General features: G+C 43.0%; 1 protein-coding gene across 3 annotated transcripts in view; it reads left to right on the top strand.

Annotated features, from left to right (window-relative positions):
• Nucleotides 1–21,519, top strand: part of LOC138975880 (calcium/calmodulin-dependent protein kinase kinase 1-like) — a 187,971-nt gene that overhangs the window by 163,010 nt on the left and 3,442 nt on the right. For all 3 annotated transcript variants that reach the window (XM_070348654.1, XM_070348653.1, XM_070348655.1), the window contains 11 exons: nt 4,151–4,982; nt 6,116–6,169; nt 9,147–9,198; nt 11,500–11,658; nt 12,103–12,124; nt 17,885–17,973; nt 18,591–18,664; nt 19,543–19,642; nt 20,252–20,331; nt 20,706–20,779; nt 21,165–21,252. In XM_070348654.1, coding sequence (XP_070204755.1) covers nt 4,151–4,982; nt 6,116–6,169; nt 9,147–9,198; nt 11,500–11,658; nt 12,103–12,124; nt 17,885–17,973; nt 18,591–18,664; nt 19,543–19,642; nt 20,252–20,331; nt 20,706–20,779; nt 21,165–21,252 — 1,624 coding nt within the window. The remainder of the gene's footprint in view (nt 1–4,150; nt 4,983–6,115; nt 6,170–9,146; nt 9,199–11,499; nt 11,659–12,102; nt 12,125–17,884; nt 17,974–18,590; nt 18,665–19,542; nt 19,643–20,251; nt 20,332–20,705; nt 20,780–21,164; nt 21,253–21,519) is intronic.

The raw sequence follows: 21,519 nt of genomic DNA, 5'->3' as shown, positions 1-21,519 counted from the left end.
CCAAACAACAACAACCACAAACACCCTCCCCAGGATTTATAGTCTCAATGAAAAATAGAATGTACCCATACAGACACTTTTTGTGTGTGTTGGAAACAAGCTGAAACAAATTGCTGGGAGAAAAAAAAATGCCAATAGAGGCAGACAGTTTCTGTGTCTGATGCGCGGAAGAAGAAGGCACATGATGTGATTATGCAAAACGCAGGAGGTGCACGCGGCTGCGATTTAGGGAGAAAGGAGAAGCAAATCATGTTTTCGCATGCGAAGTTCACAGTGTCCGTAGTTTAGGTCTGGCTTACACATGATGTTCTTATGTCAATGGAAAAGCCGATGTTCCATATACACCCTGAGGTTTTGGGCGAAAAGCGAACAAAAATGGACATACACAAATGTATTATCTTGAGTGAGAAACGTATGGGTGATGGATGTCACCAGTTGAACAACTAGTCTAAAGAAGGCCGATTGTTTTGACAACTCAGGAAATGTACGCAGCTGCGCTTCGGGGAGAAAAGAGAAGCAAATCGTATTTTCACAGATGACAAAAACACAAACCGACAGAAACAAATTTTACAACCTAGGACCAAGGGTGGCGGAAAAAGCAAAGGAGACAGTAGAGGATAAATAAACCAGAACAGCCGCAGGTGACACGTTGTCTGTGGGATTTAGTGAAGGCAAAGTCGGGAGATATCAGGACAAGTGGAAGCGACACCGTGTATCAGATATGGAAATGCGCCGTATGGAAATGGCGCCAATTCATCACAATCAGCACGCTACCGCTTCCCTGGTCGGATCCACGTGAGACTCAATTAAGCGAAAGTGATACGAAAAGATGACATCCCGATGTGAGAATAATACGCCACGAAAAGGTGGTTGAGCGACACAAGCGTTTTTGTAGGGGAATTGCAGAAATAACAGATTTTAGGAGAGTTTCCCGGAAATGTTTGTGTGAAATATCGCAAATTGCTGCGAAAAATCGGCGTAATTTGACCTGATATGCATCCGGTGTATACAAGTTGATTGTTCTGTGTGTCTGCGATTGTTACCGTAATAATACCCTGCTGGTTGCAGCTGCATAGTGTACAAATCTGCAAATGACCAAATACGACCCAATAGAAGATGTTCTGTGGGTGTTGTAATATTCTTAAAGACAGGTTGCTGCACAGAACTCTCGTTTAAGGCAACCTCCTTCCTAGGTTCGGATCACCGTCTGGGATCTGGTCAGGCTTTACATGGGACAAGATCAACCCTCCACTTGGTCACATTCCAAAAATGAACAGCATAGGTGCTCTTTGTGCACAGTTGGAATTTTGTTGTCAAAGCCAGTGGTAGTTTTTTTAGTTTTTTTTTAGAAATATTATCAATAAAAACGTTCCACCTCCCCACAACAAGCAGTCTTTTCTTAAATAATAATTTGTCAAATTATTTTATTGTAATAAAATTTATTTTATTTCAATTTTTGTTCTCGCAAAAAATAAGTTGATTTGTGTTATGTGTCTAAGAAGAGGGATGGTCCTATTCCCAGCAACAGCCTGGCTAAACAAGAGATGGTGAGCCCAACTGTCTTGGCAAGAGGGAGAGTGCTTTATAGTTTTTCTAACACAACCAACAATTTTTGTTTTTCTCGCAAAGAGAAAGTCTGACAGAAAGAAGAAAGAAAAAAAAAGTGAGAATCCGCAAGAAGACCTTCTCACGTCGATGCGCAAACGTAGTGGGTGTTGTTTTTCTTTGATTCCTTCTTAAATAGAAAGTCAGGGGAAAATGCTGTCCCTGTTGAGTGTAAATACGGATTTATTGCTTCTGATGTCTGACGATGCACTTATCCTGCGCGTGGGAAGTGTTTGGTTTTAAACAAATTTTAACGTACAATTCATCGTTTTTGCCGAGAAAGGCAGTGTAATCATGATGTTCTCATGCAAATGGATTGATAGATATGAAAGATAAGACAATGAAAATATGAAACGGTGTGATGAAAGCAAATGAATTGCGCGATATGGTGTGATGAAATGTTATTGAAAGATGAGAAACTGAAGTGCAAATGGAGGGATGAGACTGTGAGGTGAAAATGCAAAGGGTGTGATCGTGAAATGTTATTGAAAGATGAGAAACTGAAGTGCAAATGGAGGGATGAGACTGTGAGGTGAAAATGCAAAGGGTGTGATCGTGAAATGTTATTGAAAGATGAGGTAGTGCAGTGCGAAGCTTTTTTTCAGGGTTAGCGTTTGCGTATTTGCTGTAATTGTGTACCTCCTGGTCGGTAATGTTTCGTACACAGACACAGTGGAACCCCCCTATTAAGACCCCCTAATTTGAGACTTCCACCTTTTAATATTTTGATTGTTCAGATTTTCTGTTCATAACATCTGTAGATTTACCCCCATTTTAAGACTCCCTCCTTTTTAAGACCTGATTGCTCAGATTTTCTGTTCATAACATCTGTAGATTTACCCCCATTTTAAGACTCCCTCCTTTTTAATATTTTGATTGTTCAGATTTTCTGTTCATAACTTCTGTAGATTTACCCCCATTTTAAGACTCCCTCCTTTTAGGGCGGGGATGTAGCTCAGTCGGTAGCGCGCTTGATTTATATCCAGTTGGCCGCTGTCAGCGTCAGTTCGTCCCCACGTTCGGCGAGAGATTTATTTCTCAGAGTCAACTTTGTGTGCAGATCTCCTCGGTGTCCGAACACCCCCCCCCCCCCCCCCGTGTGTACACGCAAGCACAAGACCAAGTGCGCACGAAAAAGATCCTGTAATCCATGTCAGAGTTCGGTGGGTTATAGAAACACGAAAATACCCAGCATGCTTCCTCCGAAAGCGGCGTATGGCTGCCTAAATGGCGGGGTAAAAACGGTCATACACGTAAAAGCTGTGGGAGTTTCAGCCCATGAACGAACAAACAAACAAACAAACAAGCAAACAAACTCCCTCCTTTTTAAGACCTGATTTTTCAGATTTTCGGAGGTCTTAAGGTACAAGTGAAAAAGTCGGATTGAAAGTGTGTTCATCGAGGCAGTATTGTCTTGCATAATTAAGATAGTGTCACTGTATCAAAAACAAGAATGTATGTGACGTTTAAGAATTTAATAACAGTCATTCTTGTGTTTTGATTCTTGATCAGCAGTCAATCTGTTAGTGATTTTCCCCCTGAGCGTATCAGTTGTTTGGTTTTTTTTTTAATTCTGTATTTTTGCTTGAAACACCTTGTTGTGAACAGTTTGTGACCGACCATTATTTTCAGTGGAGAAAGTCGTTCAGAGCGGACAGTTTCCAACCGGAAATAAACGCCACTGGCTTCTGATAGAAAAGAAATTGTGATTGATGCTAGTATTATTATTATTATTATTTGTATGACGCAGTGATTTTCTGCCTTCAGTCGTTTTGCGTGTCTTCTGTTTCTATACACTGAATATAGTGTGGAGTTGTTTTCCTAAGATTGTATCTGCACGTTGGGAAACTGACAGTACTTAGGCGTTTTTTGTTGATTATGGTGTTTTTTGATTTTTTTTAATTACTTTTTTACATGCGGATAACATAGGCTCCTGTTTTGCTTGTGGACTGCTTGTTTTCATTCAAGTGGTGTTATGTTGATAGCTGCCTGTCCACGTGGAATGTATATGTGTGCTGCAACTATGTGGTAGGTGATGACGCACTTGTGCATATTTTTCATAACCGGGGACAGAGTTTGGCTGGTTGGAAACGTAAAATCTAAATAATGAAGTAGATGTGAACTTCGAACAGCTCCTCCCCCCCCCCACCCTTCCCCGCTCTAGATCTTAACATCATTCCCGCGAGGGAACCACACCTGTCCACCGCGCTTCATGTCTTACCGGTGTTTTGTGTGACGCGAGAATACACTAATACTGAATGAGATGGTTTTAGTATGGAAGCAGTATTTGTTCAGACCTCGTTGTGACAGGCATACCGAGGCTGTTGGGTTTCTCTATGAACGTTATGAGTGACGGGCGGTCAGTTCTTCAATGCCGCGTTCAATTGTAGCGGTCGTATGTGCGTGCGTGTGTGTGTGTGTGTGTGTGTGTAGTGTGTGTGTGTGTGTGTGTTTGTCTGTGAGTGTGTGTGTGTGTTTTCAAAAACCAAGTAGATAATATTCTGTCCTAAGTCTAATGGTTGTATATGTTTATCGTGTGTTGCAGGAACTGTCCGTCGTACAAGGGCACAGAGATACACGATGAGCCGTCAGACAAGCGCAACGCCGTGGGCCCCTCCAGCCTCTCCTCTCCCACCCCCACACCCACCACCGCCTCCACCTCCGCCGTACACATCGACCCCTCCTGGCCCACCAAGGCCCCGCCCGGCGACTCTGGGGGAGGAGGAGGGGGCAGAGGAGGAGGGAAGGAGAACCTGGTGATGGGCGTGGAGGAAGGCATGACGTCACTTGCCGGGGAGGGAGGGAGCGGGGAGGGGCGGAAGAAGTTCCCACTGCAGCGCAAACAGTCCAACCTGACCAGCGACTCTGGGCGCAGCTCCACGTCCGCCACGCACGACAACCTGGACTCGCTCTTCCAGGACGAGGGCGTGGAGATCTCCAGGCGCCACAGTCTGACCTGGGTGGACTCCACAGGCCACCTCAACGTCCCGGGGCTCACCGACGCCGCGGGGTCTTCCTCAGGGGCAGGCGGGGACGGCAGGAGCGGCGGGGTTAGCAACGCCAGCAACCTCCGTGCCTGCGCCTCCTACAGCGTGCTGAGCTCCAGCCCCGACACCCACATGCCCGGGGAGCTGGCCGGGGTGTACGTCAAGCGCGCCCCCAAGATTGTCTACAGCCACTCGGAGGACCGCCTGACCGCCCAGAGCTCCGGCCAGCGGCCCATCATCCCCGCCCTCCCCTACTCCCCCCAAGCCTCCCCCACCGCCTCCCCCCGTCTGCGCCGGCAGCCGACGATGGAGACGCACCGGGTGTCGGTGTCGGACGGGGACGGCTTCACGCAGCTCAACCAGTACCGCCTTAAGGACGAGATAGGCAAGGTGAGCGGTCTGGGTGGGTGCTGGGATATATCGGAAATGTGCAGCAAATGCCTCGGACAGTTAAGTGTCGCCTTCATACCCCTCCTCCTAGAATCCATTCAATTCAGCTGTATTAACGAAATGTAGAATTTACAAACTATTGAGTTTTGGCATCGAATCAACAAACCAACAAACCAATAAAATAACCAACACACTAACAAACAAACAAACGAACGATTCCCCCTGCGGGTTAGGGGGAAGAATTTACCCGATGCTCCCCAGCATGTCGTAAGAGGCGACTAACGGATTCTGTTTCTCCTTTTACCCTTGTTAAGTGTTTCTTGTATAGAATATAGTCAATGTTTGTAAAGATTTTAGTCAAGCAGTATGTAAGAAATGTTAAGTCCTTTGTACTGGAAACTTGCATTCTCCCAGTAAGATCATATATTGTACTACGTTGCAAGCCCCTGGAGCAATTTTTTGATTAGTGCTTTTGTGAACAAGAAACAATTAACAAGTGGCTCTATCCCATCCCTCCCCCCCCCCCTTTCCCCGTCGCGATATAACCTTGAACGGTTGAAAACGACGTTAAACACCAAATAAAGAAAGAAAGAAAGAAAGCGAACGAACAAACACTAGCAAGTTAGGTGCCACTTAAATCATGAACCCCCTTGAACATTCTGCTATCACGCGCATGAAAAAAGGCAGCCTCAACCAACCAATCCAAATTCAATAAAACCAAACCACCACCAAAAATTCCGCTCGCTGTCGCGTTGGATTAGGGTTAAATGTTTTCGGAAGTGAAGCTGACTATGTAATCAAATGTATTTCACTTGATCGATTGTTAAGGTCGATTGTGGTGCCTTGTCTTCTAGCTGACAGTTTTAAACACCAGAGAGAGAGAGAGAGAGAGACAGACAGACAGACAGACAGACAGAACTAACGAAGGAACGAACGGAAGAACAAACAAACGAAGTTACGGACGGACGAGCGAATGAATGCAATTTGCAACCCTTTACTGCGAAACCATAGAATGTAATTGCTGGCACTTCAACGACTTTTATTTCTCTTTGTACTCGGTTCCCACATCGGTTAATTGACCGGTGTTCAATCTGTGTGATTTGGCCTTTACTTTTTTTCTGTCCTGTTTTCAGGGATCCTATGGAATCGTCAAGCTCGCATACAACGAAGTAGATGATGTGCATTACGTGAGTTTGTCCTCTTTTTAGCTAATACAACGTGTATTTGTTTCTTTGTTTGATTGTTTGGTGTTTAACATCTGTATTATATGTCCTTTGGGGTTCTTTTGTAAGATTAAAGTCAAAAAGTTGTGTTTGTTTGATTGGTGTTGGTTTTAGCTTGTTTGCGCTCTGTGTTTTGCTAATGCGCCGTTCTTGTTGCTTCGTTAGTTTTGATGTAGGCCTACCCATTGTCAAAGGCGAGCCACCTAGAATCAGCAGTTATTTGTATCGGTTGATGTTCCCTATAGCAGAAAGAATAAAAACATTTTGCAACAAGAACCTTTCATAATTCAGACAACCGGGGAGACAACAAACTAACAAAAAACAAACAGGGGCAGACAGTTTTGAAAAGAGAGATCCATGAGCTTGGTAGAACTAACTCGTATCAACGATTGAACATGCTGTACAAACATTAATTCTATTTACTTAGATTACCTGTCTTCTCCGTAGACCGTCTTGTAGATCTTGTATGGCAGCTCGTTTACCCAAGTGAGAAAGCAGCCCGAATTCCCACGAGGGTAACCTCACAGGACTACTCTGTATATGAAATCTTATCTTATCTTATCTTATCTTATTTTCTCTTGTCTTAATTGTCTTCTTGTCTTGTCTTGTCTTGTCTTGTCTTGTCTAGACCAGGATTGCGTTGGACCATCTTGTAAATCATCACAGATCCGCTCACGCTTTGTACGTGACGTACGAGCATCCTGATAATAATATGGCCAAAATCCACAGCCTGGCTGTTTCTTCGTTGGTCGGGGCATTTTTACTAAATAAAAGAGATACGATATCGATAAAAAAAAATAAAGAAATAAAAACAACGAGACGTCTCCCTTTGATCCTCTTTTTCTAAGAAAAATCTCTGACGTCAAAAAACGAATAAAGTTCGAAAGGACGTCTTAACGTGAATAATGGCGTCACGTAAAAACTCGGTCACTTCTTCTGCATGTTTCAAAAGAAAGTGACAAAGATTTTTCGAGAACGAAGTCTGTCTCGGTGACTTCCATATATCAGCAGTAGAAACGTAATCGTAACGCCACCGCCAGGCTGTGCATGTATCGGTATCGTAAATCATTAATGTTGTACCTGACACCTTCGTCAACCAGCAAAACTTATCCAGCAAAAATTGCCCACTTTGTAGAAAAAGCTGCCAGGTCGTTGACCCTTGGTATGTATACAAGTGGAAAGATGCTTTTATGCATTGCAACAGTCTGTAGGAGTGTCAGATGATTTACATGATTGTTTAGACGGGAAGGAGGGTGTCTTGAACTAATAACGAACTGTCAAAGAACCGCATCAATGCACAGTCTTAGAAAACAATATATTTATTGCCCCAGAACCTTGCCCAGACACAGCTCAAAAAGAGAATCATTATTATCTGTATGGATCTGACGATAGCCCAAGAACCGCGTCAATAAACAGTCCAAGAAAACAAATACTTATTGCCACAGAACCTTAACTAGACACAGCTCCAAAAGAGTATAATTATCTGTATGGATCTGATGATAGCCCAAGAACCGCGTCAATAAACAGTCCAAGAAAACAAATACTTATTGCCACAGAACCTTAACTAGACACAGCTCCAAAAGAGTATAATTATCTGTATGGATCTGATAATAGCCCAAGAACCGCGTCAATAAACAGTCCAAGAAAACAAATACTTATTGCCACAGAACCTTAACTAGACACAGCTCCACAAGAGTATAATTATTTTCTGTATGGATCTGATAATAGCCCAAGAACCGCGTCAATAAACAGTCCAAGAAAACAAATACTTATTGCCACAGAACCTTTTGTTTGTTTGTTTGCTTAACGCCCAGCCGACCACGAAGGGCCATATCAGGGCGGTGCTTTGACATATAACGTGCGCCACACACAAGACAGAAGTCGCAGCACAGGCTTCATGTCTCACTCAGTCACATTATTCTGACACCGGACCAACCAGTCCTAGCACTAACCCCATAATGCCAGACGCCAAGCGGAGCAGCCTCCAGATTGCCAATTTTAAAGTCTTAGGTATGACCCGGCCGGGGTTCGAACCCACGACCTCCCGATCACGGGGCGGACGCCTTACCATTAGGCCAACCGTGCCGGTGCCACAGAACCTTAACTAGACACAGCTCCAAAAGAGTAGATTATCAGCATGGTTCTGATGATAGTCCACTAACAACCAGACAGAGGAAATGGATAGTTAGCACGAAGAAAGCGGTAATTACCGGTAATGATGGTGCAGGTATCGCCTTACCCCAGGACACAAATGACTGCGGGTTGTCCGGATATCATTTAGCACGTACAGCGCGTTGTGCTTCTCGAGGCGCGGTAGATACACGCTGTCTTGGGTCTGCGATTAAGACCAATAATGTAGATGTATGGCCGCAACCTTTGTATATGGAAGATCAGTGTTGTTTCCAGACTCAGAGGACAATAGGTCAGTTGGACCTGGGTTGGACAGGTTGAACAGGTTGAACCATATAGGTCCTAATGTCCTGGATTCAAACACAATTGTTTTTTGTTTTTGTTTTGTGTTAGTCAAATATTCTATGAATCGGCCCGGACTATGGAATTGCATTTCAGCTTCGAAACTAAAAAACAAAATAAAAAATTTACTGATTAACATTCGACTTCAAATTAGATTTGCAATAACAGACGCACAGGTGATTTCATTGTATTCTTTATGATTTCTTGAACCCAAAAATATCTGGATATGCTATATGTTTATTCAACGTTTCATTTACCGAGATCAGTCCGCGTGGTCTTGGTCGCTTTTTGGTCGACAGATTGACTCATTGTTTGGATATCGCTTTACGCTACTCGTTTTTTCTTTCTCTCTTTTTTTCTTTCTTTCTGTTTTCCGTTTTTCTGTTTGTTTGATTATTCTTGACATGAAAACAAACAACCGACTTACTTGACTGCGAGAATAACATCGATCATTTATCTTCTTTTGCAGGCTATGAAAATTTTATCCAAGAAAAAACTGATGAAAAAAGCTGGCTTCTTCCGTAAGTAAACTTTGTTTTGTACCGTACTCGCACACTGTGCAATATATTTTCTGTTGACCTAGATATACATCTCATGACATATCAGAACGAGTAGACCAAACGTGATTTTGTTGTAAAATAAAAATGACTCGTTGTAATATGCATTTAAAAGGCTTTCAAAGTTTTGACTGTCTCGACTGTCATATCTTCTTTCGCCCCATCTTGTTTCATGTTAATCGTGATCATGACTGTCATTTTTCATTTATTGACGAACCATCTTGCAGCTAAATGTCAACTGTTGAGATCATTTTTGTGTGTATTCTAATAAATTGTGTGTAGCTGTCGTGTGACCTTTAGTTTTAGAAGGTTTGTGTGTGCATGTTGAAACATCGCTTAGATGACGGGGTGACATATAAGGATTGTGCTTGTGCAAACTTTATAAATGTAATTGAACCATGTGTACAGTTATCATGGTTATACCGCGTGTAATAGTTACGAGCTAGATTTAGATTGAGAGTGACGGATTCCGTGAGATGGTAACGTTTATTCCCTGTCGCTGGTACGCAAAGATTACGCAGGACAAAAGCAATTACACACAAACACACAGACACACGCACGCACGCACGCACGCATACACACTGACACACACACATAAACACACACACACACACACGCGCGCGCGTACGTGAACAAACACTGGGGGGGGGGGGGGGGATGAACAATCTTACTGTACGACTGATTGATTGCTTGAATGACTGATTTATTAAACCATCGACCTTGGGGACAAAGAAAACAAGTCGCGTGAGGCGAAAATATAACATTTAGTCAAGCTCAGTCGAACTCACAGAATGAAACTGAACGCATTGCATTTTTTCCGCAAGACCGTACACTCGTAGCATCGTCTGTCTACCGCTCGTGGCAAAGGCAGTGAAATTAACAATCCAGAAAAGCGGGGTAGCGGTTGCGCTGAGGAGGATAGCACGCTTTTCTATATCTCTATTCTTTTTAACTCTCTGAACGTGTTTTTAATCCAAACATATCATATCCATATGTTTTTGGAATCAGGAACGGACAAGGAATAAGATGAAATTGTTTTTAAATCGATTTCGGAAATTTAATTTTAATCATAATTTTTATATTTATAATTTTCAGAGCTTGTTTTTAATCCGAATATAACATATTTATATGTTTTTGGAAACAGAAAATGATGAAGAATACGATAAACGTAGTTTTGGATCGTTTTATAAAAAAAAATTTAATTACAATTTTCAGATTTTTAATGACCAAAGTCATTAATTAATTTTTAAGCCTCCAAGCTGAAATGCAATACCAAAGTCCGGCCTTCGTCGAAGATTGCTTGGCCAAAATTTCAATCAATTTGATTGAAAAATGAGGGTGTGACAGTGCCGCCTCAACTTTTACAAAATGCCGGATATGACGTCATCAAAGACATTTATCAAAAAAAAGAAAAAAACGTCAGGGGATATCATACCCAGGAACTCATGAAAATTTTCATAAAGATCGGTCCAGTAGTTTACTCTGAATCGCTCTATACACACACACACACACACACACACACACACACACACACACACACACACACACACACATACATACACCACGACCCTCGTCTCGATTCCCCCCTCTATGTTAAAACATTTTGTCAAAACTTGACTAAATGTAAAAACGAAATAAGAAACTTCATGACTCCTCTCTTTTTCCCCGTTATCCGGCAACGCTTTATGTTCTTTCTCGGACGCAGTCTAATTTTATCTTGACAAACATAGGACTTATGTCAAAGCCATTGTCAAGTACCACGGCCAGGAATATTTACAAAACGTTGTGTCCGCGTACCTGTGGGAGAGAGCCACAGCTGTAGTCCTGTCTCCCCGCTCTGTCATCTGAGGAAAAAAAGCTGAACGCCACATGGTACCTTCTGTGAACTGATATTTTACAATGACCGACAAGAAAACACAATTCGTTGCCCCCCCCCCCCCCCCTCCCACCAACCCCCCTAATATGTAGACGAAGAGTTGTTGAGAGCACAAATGCCGTAGAAGTTGGGCTACTTAAATTTATGAGCCCGTCGACCACATTTTCATTTTCACTACTTGATTATCGCATTGCTGGGAGTTTCGGGTCGCTTACTCCTAGCGGAGGGCTGCCGACAGCAAGCGTCGCGCTATCCAGTGCAGGTTTTAGGTGAAAGGCCGTGTCGTGTGAAACTGCTGATAAAAGAGCACTCCGAGAGGCCCCAGAAGGTCTGAATATGTCTTATAACAGTCGGTAATTCCTCTGCCTTTTCTCCTCCCTGTTGTGCAGGACGGACACGGCCCACCAGGGAGGGCAAGGGAGCCGTGCCCAGCAACCCGCTGGAACGGGTGTACCGTGAGATCGCCATCCTCAAGAAGCTCGACCATCCCAACATCGTCAAGCTCGTGGAGGTGCTGGATGACCCTGAGGAAGACAACCTGTACCTGGGTGAGTTGGGGTTTTGTTGGGTCGAAACTGTGTTTGTGTGTGTCTGTATGTATGTGTGTGTGTGTGTGTGTGTGTGTGTGTGTGTGTGTGTGTGCGTGCGTGCGTGCGCCTGCGGGTAGGGGGGTTGTGGTCTGGTGAGTCAATGTGCATAGGAGTGAGGGTGAGTCTGTGGGAGGGGTAGGTGGATTGGTTAAAAGGGCGTGGTTGCAGGGGGAATAGGTGGTGATGAATGAATTCAGTTTAAGGGAATGTGTGATGGTAGTAATGGTGTGTGTGTGTGTGGGGGGGGGGGACGGGGGGACGGGGGTTGGATGGGGGGTGGATGGTGTTTGAGAGGCAAGACAACTGTTTGAGTTAGTAGTAAGTTGTTTACGGCTTTGATTTTGCTCACTTACTGATATTGGCAAAACGTATAAAGTAGTGTCTTTGTCTTTTTCTTTGCAGTGTTTGAGCTGGTAGAAAAAGGGTGAGTACATTTTTCTCTCGGAACGCTATAACCCCTTCGTTATTTCCGTTATGTCAAATTGATCGCCGAGTGTTGTGTCCTCTCGACTTGTACATTATGTTTGGCTTCTGTGCTGTTTTATAGCACATCTTTTCTCTCTTGTTTTCTTGGTAACGTTTTTCCTGATTTCATGACTCTCTTTATGTCTCTCTGTCTGTTTCTCTCAGGCCTTTTTGACTCACATGCGAAGCAAAAGTGAGTCTATGTACTCACCCGAGTCGTCCGTCCGTCCGTCCGTCCGTCCGTCCGTCCCGGCGTCCGTCCGTCCGGAAAACTTTAACGTTGGATATTTCTTGGACACTATTCAGTCTATGTACTCACCCGAGTCGTCCGTCCGTCCGTCCGTCCTGGCGTCCGTCCGTCCGTCCGTCCGTCCGTCCGGAAAACTTTAACGTTGGATATTTCTTGGACACTATTCAGTCTATCAGTACCAAATTTGGCAAGATGGTGTATGATGACAAGGCCCCAAAAAACATACATAGCATCTTGACCTTGCTTCAAGGTCAAGGTCGCAGGGGCCATAAATGTTGCCTAAAAAACAGCTATTTTTCACATTTTTCACATTTTCTCTGAAGTTTTTGAGATTTAATACCTCACCTATATGATATATAGGGCAAAGTAAGCCCCATCTTTTGATACCAGTTTGGTTTACCTTGCTTCAAGGTCAAGGTCACAGGAGCTCTTCAAAGTTGGATTGTATACATATTTTGAAGTGACCTTGACCCTGAACTATGGAAGATAACTGTTTCAAACTTAAAAATTATGTGGGGCACATGTTATGCTTTCATCATGAGACACATTTGGTCACATATGATCAAGGTCAAGGTCACTTTGACCCTTATGAAATGTGACCAAAATAAGGTAGTGAACCACTAAAAGTGACCATATCTCATGGTAGAAAGAGCCAATAAGCACCATTGTACTTCCTATGTCTTGAATTAACAGCTTTGTGTTGCATGACCTTGGATGACCTTGACCTTGGGTCAAGGTCACATGTATTTTGGTAGGAAAAATGTGTAAAGCAGTTCTTAGTGTATGATGTCATTGCTAGGTTTAGCTGAAGGTCAAGGTCATGTAAAGGTCAAGCATGTGAGTCGTATGGGCTTTGCCCTTCTTGTTATCTGGTGTGTTTGATTGATTGTCCGTTTGATTGTCTGTTTGATTGTCTGTTTGATTGATTGCTTGCTTATGTTTTTGATCTGGTTAGAAAAGGCCCAGCTTGTATTCTCTATCCTTGTAAACAAAAAGAGGAAGTTCAGTTCAGTTCAAGTTCTGATCTCTATCTGTCTCTGTCTCTCTCACTGTCTCTGTCTGTCTGTCTGTGTCTGTCTGTCTGTCTGTCTGTCTGTCTGTCTCTTTCTCTCTCTCTCTCTCTATCTCTCTCTCTCTCTCTCTCTCTCTCTTTGTGCATGTGTTTGTGTGAGAGAGAGAGAGAGGAAGAGAGAGTGTGTGTGGAGGGGAGCGAGAGAAAGAGATAAAGCATTTTGAGCACCGGTTGACGTGACAGAACAACACAGCCAAACAGAACAAGAAGCCCAGACTCTGTTTTCCCCTGTTGATAGAGCATGCCCGTCTGTAACCCATACGATCAAACCGAGACGGTGTATCCAGACAGAGATGGTTTATGCACAGGAAGCGCCCAAATCTATCATTATGTAGAGCGAGTTTTATGGCTGCAGAGAAGAAAGCTTTCAGCGCGAAGCACACGCGAAAGACACTGAGTGGCGTTATATTGTGGACAAGGGGTTTTAGCGACACCCACAGTATTGCACGTCGTCGATGTCATTCACAAACCTCGTATCTCAATTATTGCTGTTTTTGTAAAATCATCGCTTCTTCTTCTTCTTCTGCGTTCGTGGGCTGAAACTCCCACGTACACTCGTGTTTTTTGCACGAGTGGAATTTTACGTGTATGACCGTTTTTTTACCCCGCCATTTAGGCAGCGATACGCCGTTTTCGGAGGAATTAAAGCATGCTGGGTATGTTCGTGTTTCTATAACCCACCGAACTCTGACATGGATTACAGGATCTTTTTCGTGCGCACTTGGTCTTGTGCTTGCGTGTACACACGGGGGTGTTCGGACACCGAGGAGAGTCTGCACACAAAGTTGACTGAGAAATAAATCTCTCGCCGAACGTGGGGACGAACTCACGCTGACAGCGGCCAACTGGATACAAATCCAGCGCGCTACCGACTGAGCTACATCCCCGCCCACCATCATCGTTTCAAATATACAAATCCAGCGCGTTACCGACTGGATCTGGATCTGGATCTTTTACGTTGCACTGGAACCACTGTTGGTCATCTTCGCAACGGATGCGGGAGAGCGCATAATAATGATTTAGAATACAATGAAAGTCCTGACTTTGGTGGGACTGAGCTACAACATCACTTCAAATATAACTTGTTATCAAATGGGGGAATTGGTATATATACGAGTTTTGTTTCATGCATGCTAAAAATACAACAGCAGGAAGCCCGTGTCTGTCATTTTATGACATTGTTTCCGTCCAAGTGTGCCACGAAAACCTCGTAAGTTTAATGGCACAGTAAGCCTCCCGTAAACCATCACAGATACGGTCAGGCTTTTCCACACAGTACAAACACCCTTTCATTTAAACACTCACCGATTGAGAACATCCTAGGTGCCCTCCGTAAAGAGCGAACAATTTTCAAAGAATTTATTTTTGCGTGGTTTATCTTACCCTTGAGCCATCGTGAACCCGTGTGATCCAGTTTCCCTTTTTCACAATGTAGTCGTCAGTTAGTTATTTGAATGCGACTATTTACAATAGCACGTTTTTATGCACGAAACAAACGGCTGTGGTTCACAAGAACTCTTGCGATGGCTTTTGACTGTTGAGAGGAACGGCGATATGCACTGATAAACCGGCGTCGTCTGCTACGACCCTTGCGTGACCCTGCTTCCGGGCTTTTCTTTTTTCAAACTTTCACAACTTCGAATTGTACTGATCTTGTCTTGATGAAAAAAGAATTCTTTTATGATTAAAGAATGTTTGTGTAACAAGCTGTCAATTTATTATTTAGATTTTAAAAGTTAGGTCTAGCGCAAAAACGCACCACGGTCCAAAAACATTTTGATAATCATCGATTCACGGCTATCGCCAGTTTACATCGATAGAATGAGACCCGAAGGGAAGTAACTCATGTTTGACCTGAGTTCTGGATGGGTCCAAAAAGTGTTCGAGACAATCTGCAAAATTAATTCTTTAAAAATTGCTCGCTCTTTACGTAGGGCACCTAGGATGTTCCCGTTTGGTGAGCGTTCAAATGGAAGGGTGTTTGTACTGTGTGTAAAAGCCTGACAGTATCTGTGATCGTGATGGTTTAGGGGAGGCTTACTGTCCGGGCGTGAATTCCGGTATTCATAACAGCCGTCCAGCACCAAAACGAGGCGCCATTGCTGTTGAGGCCAAGTCCACGAAAATAAATTCTTTGAAAATTTCTCACGCTCGACAGAAAGCAGCCAGGATGTTCCCGTTCGGTGAGCGTTCAAATAGAAGTATGCTTGTACTATATGTAGACGCTCGGGGAGCTCTGTGATGGTTTACGGGAGGCTTACTGTGCCTTTAACTTGAGTGTTTTTTATTTTGCCGCTCACTTCAAACAAATGATGATACGAGTCTTCTTCTCAAGAACTTTTCTTCACTTTAGAAAGCAGTTGGAGCTACAAGCTTTTATCTCCACACGGGCAAACAAATAAGGGAGCTTGCTATTGTTTTAGTTCCAAAACCTCAAACATTGAGATACGAGGTTTGTGAATTACAGCGACGACGTGCAAAGTGCGAGTGTAATCTTGTGTTTGTCTTGATATATTATTAGTCTGCTCGGTGTTTATTTGGGTTTTATTCTGATGAAACTGGAGGGCTCAGCTTGCCTTCATGATTTTATTTTATTTTAAATTGAGGTTTTTTCTCTCTTTTTGTTGTTGCTGTTCTGTGTTGTGGAAAGGGGGGAAAAAAAGAAGAAGTTCACTCTTTAAGAAAAGTTATCCGACGGACCAACCATTCCAAGGAACGAACGAGCTTTCAAGCGAAAACATACACCAGCAGAATGTCGCACGGATCAACAAAGCAAAATCATGACCATTGTGAAAGAAAAACAACAACAGAATGATGGTTTGGCTCATTGCCAGGGGTTGGAGTGGAGGAGGGGGAGGAGGGTGGATAGTAGGGTCGATGGCTCATTGCGACTGATATGGCCATTTACGTGGAACTCTTTGCTTGTTGTGAGGGAGATGGAAGGGGTGGTGGGGTGGAGAATAAGGTGGAGAGGGCTTGAGAGATCGGAAATAGGGTCCCCCACGCTTTCTCCCACCCCCGTGTAAAGAGAAGACATCAAGTTCCTGTCATCCTCGAGATCCGTTCCAGACTCGGAACCAGCACATAGATTTTGTAGTCCTATTTTTGTCAGTCACTAATTACGAGACTGCTTATATTGTGCTGACGATCGCTATAGAGGGGTGAATGAGTTCCTGTATCTTTGTACCCCGTGAGCCGTTCACTGAGATCAGACACATGGGCGCTTTACTGCAACAACGCTCACACGACACTGAGGTGACCTTTAAATTGTCCTTTTTGTAAATGTGTGTTGGTACCGTTTGTAATGCTTTGTATTTGTATTTGTAAAATGTCATTGTTGGCATAACCCTCACTTATTTAAATTGCTTATCACAGGCTAAAAATGCAAACTGCACTTGAAAAATAAATGATTCAGCATTTATCACATTGGTTAAACAAATAAAATCGATTTTTGGTGAAAATCTAGCTAGCAGTGTCGCCTTAAACCTCCCGTATATTTACCCGTATTTTGTGTGTGTTTGTATTTATTTATTTACTCATGTGCTTGTTTCTTTCAATATTTTCGAGTGTACTATCAGCAAGAATTAGGAGTGAATGCTAAATAACAAAATCGTTGCCTCTTCTCCGTCTTCCCTTTCTTCAGTCTTCTCTTTGTCACGCCATTACTTGGAGGACGAACAGGAAAGGGGGGGGGGGGGATATTGGGGGGGGGGGGGGGAGGGAGGCTCGGAAGGTTGATAGAGGATCAGGAGCAGGATGGAAATAAGCCAGGTAATGCCTCTTCAGTTGAGAGAAATGCGGTCCATTGACCGAGCTCAGTCAGTCAGAGACAGATCACATGTACTGTGTGGTATCTCTCCCTCTGACTCTCTCTCAATCTCTCCATCTTTCTATCTCTATATATTTCTCGTTCTCTGTATCTGTCTCTCTCCCCAATCGGCTTGCCATCCCCACCCCCTCGCCCCAGCCAGCGGTTCACAAGTTCAAGTGGTGGGTGTCCTTCGGGTCCGAACTGAGAAGACTTTTGCGTTGAGCAGCTTATCTGTGCACTCTAAGGTGGCTCTACGAGCCTATTATGGAGGGGCAGAGTCTGGAACAGTGGGGGAACTGGAAGTCGGTTATTGTCAATGACTGAGGTTCGACGTACTAGGGCTCGCCAGCGTGATCGGTCTTTGGCATACCCCTCCACATCATTTGGCTTAATATTGCACCACTAGAGGTTTGGTTTTGAATTCATGGTAGGGGCTTGGAGTCAGTGAAGCTTGACAATGATGCTGACTTTGACGACAACGGCGATGAAAGTACTGACAAAGATAAAGATGATATTGACTGGGATGAGGATGAGGATAATGATGATGATAATGATAATGGTGATGATGACATTGTATGTCTGGCAGAGAGGTGATGGAGGTACCATGCAGCACACCCTTTGATGAAGACCTGGCCAGGCGATACTTCAGAGACATCATAGCTGGCATTGAATATTGTGAGTACTTACACTCTTGACCTGGAAAGACAGACACAAATACGAAAAAAGGCATGCATGTACACTTGTAGCAGGGGGACAGATATTAACACTCAGACTCCGAGATACACTTAAGACAGACTGACATTCTTTCACACACAAGCGCAGCATACATGCACTCTCTCGCTTCTCTCTCTCGTAAGGCCAAAAAAATAAAAAATAGTCTGTTTACGGTAACATAGGCAAAAAAAATAGGGTCAGTAGGTCGGGATTTTTATTTTTTTACATTTTTTTTTCCCAAAACCATATTTTTAAGTTATTTTGCAAAAAAACTTTTTTATTTTTTATTTTTATTTTTTTATTTATTTTTTTATTTATTTTTTTTTCCAAATGCCAAAAAAAAGTCTAGGGTCGCGCGAAAAAATAGGGGCGGTCGGGATACCGTAAACAGACTATTTTTTGTTGTTGGCCTAAACTAAAGTTCCATCACCATCATCATCATCATCATCATGATCAGTTTCTTTCTCTCTCTCATTCTCTCCCTCTCTCACATGTATTTATTTCTGCTAAGACGCCTTTAAACATTTGAATGACAGTTTTAGCAATTTTGACTGACGTGATGGAATGTGTGTTCACAGTACACTATCAGCATATCATTCACCGCGACGTCAAGCCTTCCAACTTGCTGCTGGGTGATGATGGTCACATCAAGGTATGCTGGACGTTTTTTTTCTACTTCAAAAATTGGTTTCAATGATTGTGTGTAGGGGTTGGGGTGAGTTGGCGGTGTGTGTGTGTGGGGTGGGCGATGGGGGTGAATGGGTAAGGTGGTGGTGGTGTGTGTGTGTGTGTGTGTGTGTGGTGTGTGTGTGTGTGTGTGTGTGTGTGCGATTAGCAAAAGATGCAGTCTTTAAATTGTGGAGGCTTTGTAAGATAAACCTGTACGAACTAAATGACCCAACGTGTATAATCTGTATTTCATTTAGTTAAACATTGGCACCTGCAATGTGTGACCACTCCAATGACGGGATATCGACCAAAAAAAACCACCCTCTCTTGTCCCTTAACCCGTCAACATTGCTAAAGTAAACCTGTCATTAGGACTACATGTACCTGCATCTAGCTGGTCTTAAGGTTGTCCTATTGTGGCAGGTGCCACCATTTTTTTCCCCCCTGGTGAGGTGGATCAAGGAAAGGAGTTGATCAATTTCATTTTCAACGTTTTCGTTCACAGGATTTGGACATGATACTGACTGAAGAAGTTCAGTTTCGGTGAAAAGCGTTCCTCATGAAGTCATGTCAAACCATTCTGATGCGGGAACAATAAGTCTTGCGCCAAATAATGATGCAGCGAAATTGACATTGTATTGGGCAGGTTGGAAGCATTTGGCGTTTAATACAGGTACCCCCAATTCGACACAATATGAATTGCATAAGGTTACATCTGAAATTGAAGAGTACCAATTGATGATCGGGGACTGAATGAGAATGATACCGAAACAAAATCAACTTCAAGTGGCTGCTCTGCCAGTCATAACAACATTTCTGGCTGAACTCCAAGTGTTTTCAATGTCAATTTTCTTTGTGCAGATTGCTGACTTTGGTGTGAGCAATGAATTTGATGGGAAGGATGCCTTTCTGTCCAACACAGCAGGGACACCAGCCTTCATGGCTCCTGAAACACTCCAAGGTGCACCACTTTCTGACTGTCTGTCTTTTTGTTAGCATGCACTGTCCACACATACATACATTTTGCGGTTCCCCAAAAGCTGTTATGATGGCACTGGACACTTGTTATTGTTGCCTAAAGAAATAATTAGAGATTAAGTTGTCTGATAGGGAAGAACCAATTAGAGCCACTGTTCAGGTCACATGTAATACGCTAAGCGTCCCTTTCTATACAGACGCTTTCCCGGTGAAGGGTTTCAAATTTCTTGCTCAAAATTTTCTGTTAGGAGTTATGAAAGAGACCTAAAGTTCACATGACGGAGAGGCTTAATTATTTTGAGGTGTAACTAATCCACAATTTTGAAACAATTTTTTAGCTGTCGAAATTTGGTTTCCTTGCAACAACAGATATGTCAGTAATTAACTTCAATGAACAATTATTGGAGGTCACAGAAATCACTTTGCAAAAACTTCTTCAGAGTATATTCAAGATAGCAGCACCCAAATTAGAAACGTCCTTGTGCGACTGAGCGCGCGCACGCGTGTTGACAAAGCAAGTTCATGTCTGATTTCAAATTTCATTGTGCTCATATAAACTTCAAAACTGATTTCTGTTGTTTTTGTGTGACAGAGAACCACCCTCAGTTTCACGGTAAAGCGTTGGACATCTGGGCCATGGGTGTCACCCTCTACTGTTTTGTCTTTGGACGGGTATGTTTGCTTTGTTTCTGCTGAATTAATTAATTTTACATATGTAAATTGAAGAATAGGTGAAACTTAGATGTTTTGCAAATATTTGCAGTTCCTTCCTGTCTTTTTTTTGGTTGGTGTGGGTAAAAGTTGTGCGTGTGCTTTTGTTGCTTGTTCAATGTTTGAATCTCATGTTTGACCAGAGATCCACACAAATTAATTGATTGCAGTGAATAAGCTGTGTGCAAAAGGGAGATAACTTTTGTGTCTTTATTATTTGTTAAATATAAAGCTCCTGTTTTTGATTTAACTGCTTTCCAGGGGAAGTTAATTAATGCATGTATCAATTTATTTAACTTCATATTTTTCATGTATGCCAAATGTGTGTGTCATAGGTTCCATTCCAAGAAGAATACATCTTGGGGCTGCACAAGAAGATCTTGACAGAGGATGTTGTGTTCCCAGAGAGGTATGTAATTGGTGCTGTCACTTGTAAATATGCATGTACGTGGCATGTGTGTGTATGTGTGTATATATGTGTGTGTGTGCTTGTGTGCATGAGTTCATGCATGTGTGCTTGCATGCATGCATGCATGCATGTGTGTGTGCGCATGCGTGTGTGTGTGTTGCTATAGTAATTAGTTTTGGTCCATCAAGTTTTTTGTAATAATGTAATGTTAGGGTTCATGGATTAGTGTTCAGTTTGTTTGATTGATTTCGATTTTTAATGATCTTTTTTCGTTTTTGTTTTGTTTCTTCTAAGTAAAACCTTTGATGAAGACATTCTTCTTGTTTTTAAAAGCAGGATATAATTGCACTTTAAATTTTCATCCTTTCTGTGTACATTTTTTCAGTCCCAGCATATCGTCCGACCTGCAGAGGTTGATACGGAGAATGCTGAACAAGAACCCAGAGACACGCATCACCTTACCTGAAATCAAGGTCAGTGCTTTGCTACCCATGCTTTTGGAGCCAGAGTGGCATATAGCTGTTAGATCAAGTGCGTGCCTCTCATGCTGGTGATCCCCATCAACTCCCACTGCATGGAGGCGAATACAAATACACATTTTTTTTTTAGCGCTCTCCAGTCCACCAAGCTGGAAATGGGTACCTGGCCCTATTTAGTGCTGGGGAAGGTTAATTAGGCACTCGATGGAGAGGAGATGTGCAGTCTCAGTTCTTTGGTAATAAGTATATACACCTTGGTCA

The sequence above is a fragment of the Littorina saxatilis genome, linkage group LG9 (genome assembly GCF_037325665.1).
Source record: "Littorina saxatilis isolate snail1 linkage group LG9, US_GU_Lsax_2.0, whole genome shotgun sequence".
Taxonomy (NCBI): Eukaryota; Metazoa; Mollusca; class Gastropoda; order Littorinimorpha; family Littorinidae; genus Littorina; species Littorina saxatilis.
The sequence above is the reverse complement of the archived record's forward strand: the minus strand, read 5'-3'. Positions and strand labels throughout refer to the sequence as shown.